Here is a 13,486-nt window from a genome sequence, read left to right as displayed (position 1 = left end):
AGAGTTGGTTTGAGACTCAAAATACTAAGAACAACTAGCGTAAAAAGAAAACTGTTCCAAAATCTAAAGCCTATGCTTATCAGTAAGAAATAGTTAAAGGAAAGTAAGCTCATGAAAAAAAGTTGAGAGCATAGCCTCTGGAATCTGTCTAAATTCAAACCATGGCTCTGCTGTTTACTAGCTATAGGACCTTAGGTAAGTGCTTACCCTCTCTGTGCCTCAGTTTCTTTATCTGTAAGGTAGGGATTAATAGCATTTATCTTAAAATGTTATTGTGAGGGCCAGGTGCGGTGGCTCATGCCTGTAATCCCCACACTTTGGGAGAGTGAGGCTGGCAGATCACCTGAGGTCAGGAGTTTGAGACCAGCCTGGCCAACATGGCGAAACCCCATCTCTACTACAAATACAAAAATTAGCTGGGCATTGTGGCAGGCACCTGTAATCCCAGCTACTCAGAAGGCTGAGGCAGAAGAATCGCTTGAACCCAGGAGGTGGAGGTTGCAATGAGTCAATATTGTGCCACTGCACTCCAGCCTACATGACAGAGTGAGACTCCGTCTGGAAAAAAAAAAAAAAAAAAAGTTATTGTGAGGATTAAATAAACCAATGCATGAGAAGTGCAGTGCCGTGTTTAGTATAGAGTTAGTGCTGTTTGCTATTAGAGTTAGTGCTGTTTGCTTATTGTGAGGATTAAATAAACCAATGCATGAGAAGTGCAGTGCCGTGTTTAGTATAGAGTTAGTGCTGTTTGCTATTAGAGTTAGTGCTGTTTGTTATATTAGCTGTTTGCTATTTTTTAACCATATGTTCAGTACCCTAGAATTGGTGAGTGTAGCCTGCAGTGAGAAAAAGAAGACAAAGTCTTAAGTTTTCACTTTCCCACAATTGGAGTGAGCCACCTCCTTGCAGGCCCAAAGAACTAGCACAGATACTTCCTCGTATCTCCACCACTGTCACTGCCATAACCAGGCAATAAAGTCAAGGACTGGAGAAAGCAGGAGTACATTTATGGTAAAAAGTGAGGCAAGTGAGGGCATACACCTCCAAGGCCATCAGTCGTAGACATTGAAGTTGCTTGCAAGAAGCAGAACTTGACATTCCTGTTTCCCAGCCAATTCCTTGCTAACTTCTAGAACCTCCAAGCTCATCAAAGTGAATAGTGCAGAATGAGAGTTATTAGGACAGCCTGCTTTATATTTGCTGGATTTTGTCAACATTGTCAAACATTAAGACTATTTCCTGTTTCTAATACAGGAAAAGGAGGGAGGCCTGATAGAATAGATTGTGTAAACAAACACAGCTAGAAGAATAATGACAGTAATAGTATTTCCAAAGAGAGACTGAGGATGAATTACTAGCCGCCAAAACACTAGATTCTACCTCTTTGCAGGGTTCTTCAGTGACATATAGGGCCAGTATGAAGTAAGGTACCACCCACAAACCACACTTACCATCTACATGGAAACCACCATAACTTTAGAGGGTATAAGCAGCAGACTTAATACACCAGGTCAGAGTGAGGCTAGGGACATCTCTCTACCTGTGACAGACAGGCAGTTACAAAAACTGATCTCTGCCACTCTTTTGCTCTACTTTCCCGGTGTAGGAGCTAGGACTTGAAGAAAAGACTTGTAGAAAGAGGTGTCTTAGAACTTCCTTTTCTCGCTGCTACCCCCTCCCCTTAACACCGCCCCACTAAGTATTTCAAGCCACAAGCCTTAGTGGAAAATGTTGTATTGACTGTTGACTAAGTTTTTAACTGGACAGTCAAGTTTTAATAACTGAAACTAGTGAGAATCATGGAAGCAGCTCCGGATGTCATTAAAAGATGAGAAAAGAAAGATTTGGCTTGCATAGCTGAAAGTAGTGACTAGCAAAAAGTACATAAAATCATTCCATATGTATATAACAAAAACTTGAGAGCTCTATATAAACCATTTACATACACAAAGAATGGCTAAAGAGACAGGAGCAAAGTTATAAAAACTGGGAAAATGTGGGAAGGGAGTATACAGTAGTTTCATGAAAAAAATTGTCAATGGTAATAGTTGTCATAGATAAGTAAGGTAAGGATTTGCAAATATCCAACAAATTACACAATTATAAAATAATTGGTGTTGGAGAGCAGTCTTGGTAGAGTGATGATACAGCTCATTTGGACTTTTGTATTAAGAAAAAAAATGATATTCCTGTTGTTTCTGTCCACTAGGCTTTGTTCCACTCTTTGGAGCCATAATGTACAAATGATATTCCTTTTCCATTTTATAGTCCAACAGATATTTGAAGACAGCTACCTTATGTCTCTTGGGTCTGTTTCTTTAAGCTAAATATTTCCATTTCTCGTGTCACATACTTTCAGCTCCCTTCACCATCACTATTTTTGAAGATGCTTTAGTTTGTGTAAGTCCCCAAACTGAATATATTATCATCAGGTGGGTTGACTACTGTGGAATAGAACAGGACAAGTATGTCTCTGAACCTAGAAATTAGACCGTTAATTCAGGCCAAAATTACATTTGCTTTTTGGCAGTTCTGTCACATCATTATCATTTTTACTTGCCCAGTGTTAGGGGAATTCACTAAATAAATTAATTAAATGCTTATTGTGCAACCTCAAAATTTGTTTCACAAAATTGGTAATTTTCAGCTTGATGAGTTTAGTGTTTTTGCTAATCCCTAAGTAGGTGATCTTCCTATTAGTGTTTCCTGCCTCATAGGATTCTTTGAAAAAATAGAAGTGATAACTATTATAGAATGTATGTCTATATGTGTATACAATGGTATGTTTTCAAACTGTAGTAGATGTGGATGATTTATAAGACAAGATCGATTTTTGTTTGTTGTTTTTTCCCCTAATTAATTCTACAAATATTAAGTATATGTATACTATGTGCCCAGCACTAGAAATATGATAATAGGATGCATTCTCTGCCATAACAATCTTTTAGCTTTATGGAGGAATTTCAGGAGTGTTTATTAAATACTACTAGGGGTAAAGAGGGTGCTCCAGAGCAGACTGATATCTCACTCAGCCTTGAGTAAAGCTTCTCAATGATGGTGCCACCTAATCTTGGTCTGGAAGGATGTGAGCAAATTAGTTAGCCAAAGTTGTGAAGGAATTTATACAAGGGTCCTGAGGCAAGAAGGCTGGTGCCAACAAGTAGTTTCCTGTCCCTGGGGTTTATGAGATATGGAAGGGGGGAAGTGTTGAGAAAGAAGGCAACACAACATTTAGAGAGGCTTACATGGCTTGCTTTTTGGGTGTTTTTCTCTTGAGAGCAACGAAAAGCCATTTAAGTTTTTGAAACAGGGGAGTGACAAGACTAGATTTGCTCTTTAGAAAAAAATACTCTTGAGTATTGTGGAGAATAGATTGGAGGGAGGAGTAAGGTTAGAAGTACAGGGACCAATTGGGAGGCTGATGGTGAGAGTTAAGGATGCATTGAACTACATTATTGTCAGTAAAGACGGAAGGAAATGGATGGATCTTAAAGATTTAGGAAGTTGAATGATTATTTGTGGGGATATAAAGGAAAGGGAAGAGCTGAGAATGAAAAACATAGTAGCTAACATTTATTGACCACTTAATTATGCACAAGGCACTGATTTAAGTATTTCATCTTTGCCACAGTCTTATGAGATAGGTATAATTTTATTATTCCCTTATTATAGTTGAAGAAACCTGAAGCCCAAAGCAAATGGTTACCAAGTAACTTACCAAATTAGCATGTTACCACCGGAAGACGGGCAGCAAGGAAGAGGAAAAAAATACGGTTTCCCCTTTGGACATGTCGTGAAATTCTGTTGGCACATTAAAGATAAGATAAGATAACATAAAACATGTTTGCTAAGTACTATGTCTAGTTAATAATATGCAAATAAATAGCAATGATGTCAATGCCTGGAGCTTAGCACAGAGAAAGTGGAGCTAGAGACAAAGAAAAGATCACTAAGGATAGTATGGGGAGTAAGAAATAATTGAGAACCCTCACTCATTTAAGAGATAGATAGAAAAAGACAACTGTGATATCTAGTTTGTTTATTATCCTTCATTACTCATAAATCACCCAGTTTTTAAAATTATCTGTGAGTACATATCCCTACTTTAAGTAGTACTGATCTGATACAGTTCATTCTCTCACTTGAGTATTGTAATATGCATCCTTAATTTTATGAATGTTTTAATTCTTCTAATTAAATAGTTTAGGTTTCTTTTTCTCATTACTAAAATTTGTTAAACCACAGTCATGTATATTTTATTTTTATTTTTTAATTTTTATGCTCTCAGGGTGTACAAGTACAGATTTCTTTTTTTTTTTTTTTTTTTTTTGAAATGGAGTTTTGCTCTTGTTGCCCAGGCTGGAATGCAATGGCATGATCTCAGCTCACTGCAACTTCTGCCTTCCGGATTTAAGTAATTCTCCTGCCTCAGCCTCCCAAGTAGCTGGGATTACAGGCTTGTACCACCACGCCTGACTAATTTTCTATTTTTTTTTTTTTTAGTAGAGACAGGGTTTCACCATGTTGGTCAGGCTGGTCTTGAACTCCTGACTTCAGGTGATCCACCCGCCTCGGCCTCTTAAAGTGCTGGGATTATAGGCGTAAGCCACCACGCCTGGCCACAAGTACAGATTTCTTACATGCATGTGTTGCACAGTGGTGAAGTCTGGCTTCTTCATGTACCCATCACCCAAATGGTGAGCATTGTACCCAATAGGTATTTTTTCAACCTTCACCCCCTTACCACTCTTCTACCTTTTATAGTCTCCACTGTCTGTTATTCCACTCTGTATGTCCATGCAGCCTTTGTCATTTATAAGTAAAAACATGTGGTATTTGGTTTTCTGTTTCTGAGTTATTTCATTTAGGATAATGACCTCCAGTTTCATCCGTGTTGCTGCAAAAGACATCTCATTCTATTTTATGGCTGAGTAGTATTGTTAGGGGTGGCGTATATCCCGGTAACTGGTGGCAAATCCGTATGGGTCTGCAGCAACCTCAATTCTTGCCTCCTCAGAAGAAAGAATTCAACTGAGGCGCATAAGGCTGAAAAAGAGACCAAGGCCAGTTTCAGAGCAGGAGTGGAAGTTTATTAAAAAGCTTTAAAGCAGGAAAGTACACTTGGAAGAGACTCAAGCGGGCATCTTGGAGGTCAAGTGCAGGGTTTGACCTTTTGGCTTCAGGTTTTACATTGCTGACATACTTCGGGCATTTTGCGTCCCTCTTCCCGTGATTCTTCCCTTGGCGTGAGCTGCTTGCATGCGAGGTGACCTGCTAGCACTTAGGAGATGAGCATGTGCGGTGTGTTTACTGGAGTTGTAGACATGTTCACCGGAGTTGTAGATATGTTCACCTTAGGCGTTCTTCCCTTTTGTGGTGGACTACCCCGGGAAAGTCATACTCCGTCATTTTTGCCTTTTAATGCGCATGCTTGAGCTCACTCGCCCAATTCCTGAGATCTTATTGGAAGCTGCCAGTTAACAGTTTCATTGGGAAACTGCTGCTCTCTCCCTAGCATCGACTGCGACCAGTTATCATTTTAGAGAGGCAGTGTGACAACTGCTGGACCATCACCTGATGGTCCCTGGACATTCTTGGTGGATTGGGGGAGCCTCTCCTGCCCTGCTCCTGCCTGGTTAACTATCTACTGTTAACAGTATTCTGTGGTATTTATACTACATTTTCTTTATCCAGTCATCTGTTGATGGACACTTGAGGTGATGCCATATCTTTGGTATTGTGAATACTGCTATGATAAACATATGAGTGCAGGTATCTTTTTTATGTAATTATTTCTTTCCCTTTCAGTGTAACCAAGTAGTGGGATTGCTGGATTGAATGGTAGTTCTATTTCTAGTTCTTTGAAAAATCTCCATACTGTTTTCTATATGGATAACAGAATAAATTAGTACAAATTTACTTTGTGCTAATTATAAAATATTTATATTTTATATAAATTTATTCCCACAAACAGTGTATAAGCATTCCTCATTTACATTTTAAAGAGAGAAAAGTGGCATTGTTATACCACTGTTAAATATTTTTACTTATGCAAGTTAAACCCTGCTGTTCAGCTACAACCATGTAGAGCCTGTAGACCAGGTTAAAAGATTTAGTTCTTTTTCTCAAGAGCAATGAGGAACCACTGAAGAGTTTTTATTATTTATTTATTTATTTATTTATTTTTGAGACGGAGTTTCGCTCTGTCGCCCAGGCTGGAGTGCAGTGGCGCGAGCTCGGCTCTCTGCAACCTCCGCCTCCCACATTCACGCCATTCTCCTGCCTCAGCCTCCTGAGTAGCTGGAACTACAGATGCCCGCCATCATTTCCGGCTTTTTTTTTTTTTTTTTTTTTTTTGTATTTTTTAGTAGAGACAGGATTTCACCGTGTTAGTCAGGATGGTCTCGATCTCCTGACCTCATGATCCGCCCACCTCAGCCTCCCAAAGTGCTGGGATTACAGGCCTGAGCCACCGCTCCTGGCCTGAAAAGTTTTAAGTAGGAAAATGAGATGATCAAGTTTGTATTTTGAAAATGTTACTACTAAATTGAAGGAGGAGGATTAGGGTGGATGCAAAGAAACGAGAGAAAATTACAGTCATTTAGGTAAGAGTTTTGTGTTTTTTGTTTGTTTGTTTGTTTTGAGACGGAATCTCGCTCTGTCGCCCAGACTAGAGTGCAGTGGCGTGATCTCGACTCACTGCAACCTCTACCTTCTGGGTTCACACCATTCTCCTGCCTCAGCCCCCCGAGTAGCGGGGACTACAGGCGCCTGCCACCACGCCCAGCTAATTTTTTTGTATTTTTAGTAGAGATGGGGTTTCACCGTGTTAGCCAGGATGGTCTTGATCTCCTGACCTCTGCCTGCCTTGGCCTCCTAAAGTGTTGGGATTACAGGTGTGAGCCACCGTGCCCGGCCAGGTAATAGTTTTTAGTAGTATGACTAGTGGAATGACATTAGCATGGAGGGAAGTAATCACATTCCACAAATACTTCGATACTTTGATAATACATTTCACAGGATTAGAAGGATGGGGAGATAGGTAGATTGGGGGGGGTGTGTGTGAGAGAGAGAGAGACAGAGAGAGCGATATTAGGTATAAATTCTGGCTTTCTGAAAACTGAAAGAGGACCACATTTGGTGGAAAAAAATAATGAGTTACCGAGTTTCATCTTGGGCATGTTGGCCCTGAAGCATCCTTATTCTTCTGTATTTAGTACTAGTAAAACCCTAAAAGCAGCATGAAAAGTCCATGGTAAGGGGGTATAGCTAAGTAAAGTATGTTCATAAATTTTCTAGAATATTATTCAGCCTTAAACACGTTGGGTACAAGACTATAAAGCATGTTAGATTAAGTGAAAAAAGTAGGATACCAAATCCAATAATCACCGAAAACATAGAAAAAGTACTGAACAGAAATAGAGCAAACTTTACACAATGATTATTTGAGGATTGTGGGTGAATTTTTTAAAATTTAAATTTTCCATCTTGTAAAAATACCAATCTTAGAAATTAAAAATTGTAATATCAGGTTTGTTTCGTACATCATTGATTTATAATGGTTTAAATGGTTGCTTCTCTAAACTGACTTAATAGTAATTACTTCAGGTAAAATGAATTCTTTTTTAAACGTGACTTTCTAGTTAGTTCTAAAGTTGAGTGGAGGTGAATTCTTAGTTATACAGCGTAAGCAATTTTTACAGCTGTGTTAATCAGTAGTCAGTGCTGATCATCTCTCCCATAGTTGTCTCTGCTAGCTTTTCCATCTGTCAGCTGTAAGCAATGCAGAAGCATTGAAAACATTTTCCTTCGCCGTAACACGCTAAAATTCTCATAAAATGTCCATAAACATTAAGTACATTTTGTGAGTGATGAATAATGTTAAAGAACTAGCTATGTGTTTTAATATATAAAATTAGACTTTGTGTAAATTGACTATACTTTTAATCATGGATTTTCTCTAAGATAATGTGCTAAGAAGATATCTAAACAATTCAACACCTGATATTTTGGTCGTACTTTAGGGAATTGTTTTAATAAATAAACATTATTTAATTTTAATTTATGTACAATGAAATGCACCCATTTGTTTATTTATTTTATTGAATTATTTTTGAGCCAGGTTCTCGTTCTGTTCCCCAGGCTGGAGTGCAGTGGCACAATCATGGCTCACTGCATCCTTGAGCTCTTGGGGTCAAGGGATCCTCCCGCCTCAGCCTCCCAAGTAGCTAGGACTACCAGTGCATATCACCACACCCAGCTAATTTTTTATTGTTTTTTGTAGAGCTGAGGTATTGCTTTATTGCTCCTGCTTGTCTCAAACTCCTCACCTCAAAGCCATCCTGCCACCTCGGCCTCCCAAAGCATGAGGATTACAGAAGCAATTGACTGTGCCAAGCCCATTTACTTATTTTAGTGACTTTTTACAACTGTATATACTCATGCAGCCACCACCACAATCAAGATATAAAACACTTCTGTCACCATAAAGTGTTTCCTGGTACTCAAGTTTCCTGGCCCCAAGCACCTAACCTCTCCTTTCTGTCACTAGTGATTAAGTTTGCTTTCTATAGAATATCATGTAACTGCAATTTTGCCATACGTACTTTTTTGTATCTGGCTTTTTTCACTTAGCATAATTTTTTTTTGAGATTTATCCATGTTGTTGCATGTATAGTCAGTCCTCTGTATTAGCATGTACCACATCCTTGGATACAGAGGGCAAAATGTAAGGTACTAAGCATCTTTGGATTTTGGTATCCATGGGGTATCCTAGATATCCCATCCTGGATGTCCTTCGTAGCCAATCCCCTGTGGATACCAAGAAACTACTGTAAATTAGTAGTTTATTTCTTTTTATTGCTGAATAGTAATCCATTTATGAATCTATCATTTGTTTTCTCCATTCAGCAAGCAGTTGATGGACATTTTACTTGTTTTCAGTTTTTGGCTATGAAAACAAAAGCTGTCATAAACCTTCTGTATAAATCTATGCAAACATGTATTTTCAACTCTCATGGGTGAATACCCAAGAGTAGAATTGCTGGATCCTATAATAAGTGTATGTTTAACTTTTTTGGAAACTGCCAAACTGTGTTTGTTTTGTTTTGTTCTGATTTGTTTGAGATGGAGTCTTGCTCTGTAACCCAGGCTGGAGTGCAGTGGCGTGATCTCAGCTCACTGCAACCTCCGCTTCCCAGGTTCAAGCGATTCACCTGCCTCGGCCTCCCGAGTACCTGGGATTATAGGCATGCACCACCATGCCCAAGTAATTTTTGTGTTTTTAGTAGAGACGGGGTTTCGCCGTGTTGGCCAGGCTGGTCTCAAACTCCTGACCTCAAGCAATCTGCTTGCCTCAGCCTCCCAAAGCGTGGGGATTACAGACATGAGCCACCACATCTGGCCTGCCGAACTGTTTTCTAATGTAGTTACAATGTTTTGCAATGCCACTAGCAATGTTGGAGCATTTTATTTGCTCCATATACTTGTCAGCTAAACATCTTTTAATATGTTTTTTGGCTATTCATGTATCTTTTTTTGTAAAGGATGTGTTCACATCTTTTGCTTATTTTTATGTTGTCCAGTTTGTGTTCTTATTGCATTATGAAAGTTGCTAAAATATATACTGGATACCAGTCCTCTACTGTAGATATGTATTGCAAATATTTTCTATCTGTAGTTTGCCTTTTTTAAAACTTCCTGTTAGCTGTCTTTTCAAAGGCAAATTGTAAAAATTTTTATGAAGTTTAATTTATTCATTTTTTTTCTCCAGTTCATGCTTTCATGTCCTAAGAAACGTTTGCCTACTCCAAGGTTGTGAAGAAGGCATTTTCTTCTAATAGTTTTAATTATTTCAGCTTTTTAAAGTCTGTGATCCATTTCAAGCTAGTATTTATTACTAGTTCAAGAGATAAGATGGAGGTTTTTGCTGTTTTTTGATTGAGTATCCTATGAGGCAAGATTGAAGTTTTTATTGCTTTTTGTTGTTTAAATATAGATATTCAGTTATTGCAGGACCATTTGTTACAAAAAATTATTTGTCCACCTTTATCAAAAACCAATTGTATGGATTTATTTCTGGACTCTATTCTTTCCCACTGATCTATACTTCTGTCCTTTTGCTAATTCCACATTACCTTGATGGCTGTAGCTTTATAGTAAGTCTTGAAATAAAATAGTAAATCTTCCAACGGAGTTCTTTGTTCAAATTTCTTTGACTGTTGTATTAGTCCCTTCTCGCACTGCTCTAAAGAAATACTTGAGACTGGGTAATTTGTAAGGAAAACAGGTTTAATTGGCTGATGGTTCTGCAGGCTGTGCAGGAATCATGGCTGGGTTAGGAAACTTACAATCATGGCCAAAGGCAAAGGGGAGGCAGGCACATCTCACATGGCAGGAGCAGGAGGAAGAGAAAGAGTAGGGAGGTGCTACACACTTCTAAACAACCAGATCTCATGATAACTCACTATCATGAGAACAGCACCAAAGGGAAATCCACTCCCATGAACCAATCACTTCCCACCAGGTCCCAGCTCCAACACCGGGGACTACAATTTAACATGAGATTTGGGCAGGGACACAGACCCAAACCATATTAACTGTATTCTATGACCTTGGATTTCTTTGTAAGTTTTAGAATTACCTTGTCAATTTCTCCAAAAAGCTTACTGGGATTTTTATTGGGATTCCATTAAATCTACAAATCAATTTGAAGATTTGAGTCTTCTATCCCATGAACATGATATATCTCTCCATTTATTTAGGTCTTCTGTACTCTCAGAATGTTTTGTACTTTTCAATGTAGAACTAATTCTTATACATATTTTGTTGAATTTATCCAAAATATTTAATTGCAAGTGAGATTTCTAAAATTTCAGTTCCTATTATTTGTTACTATTATGTAGAAGTACAATTAATGTATTAGTATAGTATAATTAGTATAGTATTAATATAGTATAATTCTTTAAATACTATAAAGCCAAATCCAGGAATATGATATATATTAGTATATAAAATATATTAATGCAATATAATTATAGAATAATTATAATTCTATATATTATAGTAATGACAATATAATTATAATTATTATATTGCATCTCTATATAATTATATAACTACAATATAATTATATTGTATTATATATTTATATGATTATAATCTATCATGTATAATTACCATAATTTTGTTTTAAATGCCATAAAACCGAAGTCAGTAATATTACATAGCTAAGACCTTCCATACGATATTGATTAGAAGTAGTGAAAGTAAATATACCTCCATTTTTCCCAATCTCAGAAGAAAAGCATTGCATCTTACCATTACATATGATGATATCTATAGGTTTTTTGTAGATCCCATGTGTCAAGTTGAAGATGTAATATTACTGGATTTGGTTTTACAGTATTTAAAACCAAATTGTACTAATTATATGTAATATAAATATATATTCTATTACTGGATTTGGTTTTATGATATTTAAAGAACTATTTTCATATATTTTTGTGAGGTATATTAGTCTGTAGCTTTCTGTTTCTGTGGTATCTTGGTCTAGTTTTGGTATTGGGGTAATACTGGCCTCATAAAATGAGTTTAGAAGTGTTTCATCCTTTCCTCTTTTCTGAAAGAGTACATGTAGGATTGGTATAATGACTTCCTAAAATTTGATAATGATGTGTAGTTTTGTAAAACTCTTTGATTTTGATGTTAGAGTAATAATGGGCCTATAAAGTAGGAATTGTTTCCTTTTCCTTTTTGCTGAGTTTAAGTACTGGTATTTTTTTTTCCTTAAAATGTTTAAATTTACTAGTGAAGTTCCCTATACCTGAAGTCTGTATATATGTGCAGGGGGTAATTTAGTGGATATCAAAGTGATATAGTAGTTGGAGAATGATGTCTGGAGCCAGAAAGTCTGTTAAAAGTACTTAGTTCTCATTGACTCTCTTTACAAGTCTTAGCTTATCTAACTGTGCCTCAGGAATACACAATTATTGTTCCACCTCATATAATTGTTTTAAGGGAAAAAAATATAAAAACATATGAGTGTGCTTGCTATTTGATACCCATTTGATTCTTTTCTTGCTATATGTTTCTAACTGCAACTTTTCCTTTTTTACAGAGGAGGATAAATATAATGTTTACTCACCTTTGCTCTTCAAGTGTTTCCTGGCAGAAGGAATTGTCAATGGGCATACTTTGTTGGTTGCATCTGCTAAAGAGGATCCTGCCAACATTTTACAGGTATAGAATATATGAACTTAATATTGCATTTTGAATGGTAAACAAGATATATGTTTGTATATATACAAACTATATTTAAATGCATTAACGGGATTATACATTTTTTAAAATCTCAGTAAAAAGTATCAAATTTATTTGAACATAGAGTTATATTTTAAAGTAATGTTCTTGAACAATTTTTTAAAACTTCATATGAGAGGTGGGGAAACATTAAGCTAATAAAAACTGACACTAAGTAAAATTACTGGACCAGGCATTCACAAAAGTCATGCTTAATAGCAAAAATTCTAGTTTACACTTCTTATCGAAGAAAGGGGAAAATATCCTTTAATTTTTTTGCTTCTAATTATAACATCTTCATTTTGACTACTACTATGGCAAAGCAAATTTTCCAAAGTCTAAGTTTTCTATACTGCTAACAAAGTATGGGTTAACTGTTGCTCTTAAGAAGCCTTTAAAAGAAACTTGGAATTCAAATTTTCAGCCTGAAACTGTTATATAAAGTATAGGAAATCACTACTCTATGAGTTAAAGCAAATAATGGAATGAAAACAAAAGGCACATCTATATAATCAGCAAATTGGCTGATAAGACATTTTAAATATTTTACATTTCTACTTAGCACAAGCAAAAATAAACTGATTCCAAGGCACTACAATATTTGCCATTTTTACTGCAAGCTTTAGGCAATTTTTTTTTCTTTTAATTTTGAAGAGATGAGGTCTCACTATGTTGCCAGGCTGGTCTTGAATTCCTGGCCTCAAGGGGTTCTCCTACCTGGGCCTCCCAAAGTTCTGGGCTTACAGGTATGAGCCACCACATCCAGCCTAGTGCAAGCTTTAATCATAGTTTCATTCTAAATGTATCTAAGGATATTAAAATGTTCATACATAAAAAAATTATTATATCTGATAGGTAATACTCTACACTGTCATGATAATAAGAGAACTCTGGAAAACATTACATGAAGCAAAACAATTGCAGATTGTTTGGTAATTATATTACCAATATGCCAGAGGTATAAATCAGAAGAGTCAGATACTAGAAGTACACATTGATTAATACTAGTTTTCTTGGAGAATGCTACAAATGATTCTCTTCCATGATAAAATATGTCATTAATGTACCGAATCTTTAAGCCAAAGCACACTTTTTTCCTCAGAGAGGACACTTTTTTAACTTTTAGAATTCTTAGTTTCTTTGTCCATAACAGAATCCTAATTTAAGCCATTATTTGAATAGAGTT

General features: G+C 36.7%; 1 protein-coding gene across 3 annotated transcripts in view; it reads left to right on the top strand.

Moving 5' to 3' along the window:
- ELP4 (elongator acetyltransferase complex subunit 4) overlaps positions 1 to 13,486 on the top strand; it is a 253,060-nt gene that overhangs the window by 20,462 nt on the left and 219,112 nt on the right. For all 3 annotated transcript variants that reach the window (XM_050759052.1, XM_050759053.1, XM_050759054.1), the window contains exon 3: positions 12,119 to 12,240. In XM_050759052.1, coding sequence (XP_050615009.1) covers positions 12,119 to 12,240 — 122 coding nt within the window. The remainder of the gene's footprint in view (positions 1 to 12,118; positions 12,241 to 13,486) is intronic.

This window comes from Macaca thibetana, chromosome 14 (genome assembly GCF_024542745.1).
Source record: "Macaca thibetana thibetana isolate TM-01 chromosome 14, ASM2454274v1, whole genome shotgun sequence".
In the NCBI taxonomy this organism is placed as follows: Eukaryota; Metazoa; Chordata; class Mammalia; order Primates; family Cercopithecidae; genus Macaca; species Macaca thibetana.
The sequence above is the reverse complement of the archived record's forward strand: the minus strand, read 5'-3'. Positions and strand labels throughout refer to the sequence as shown.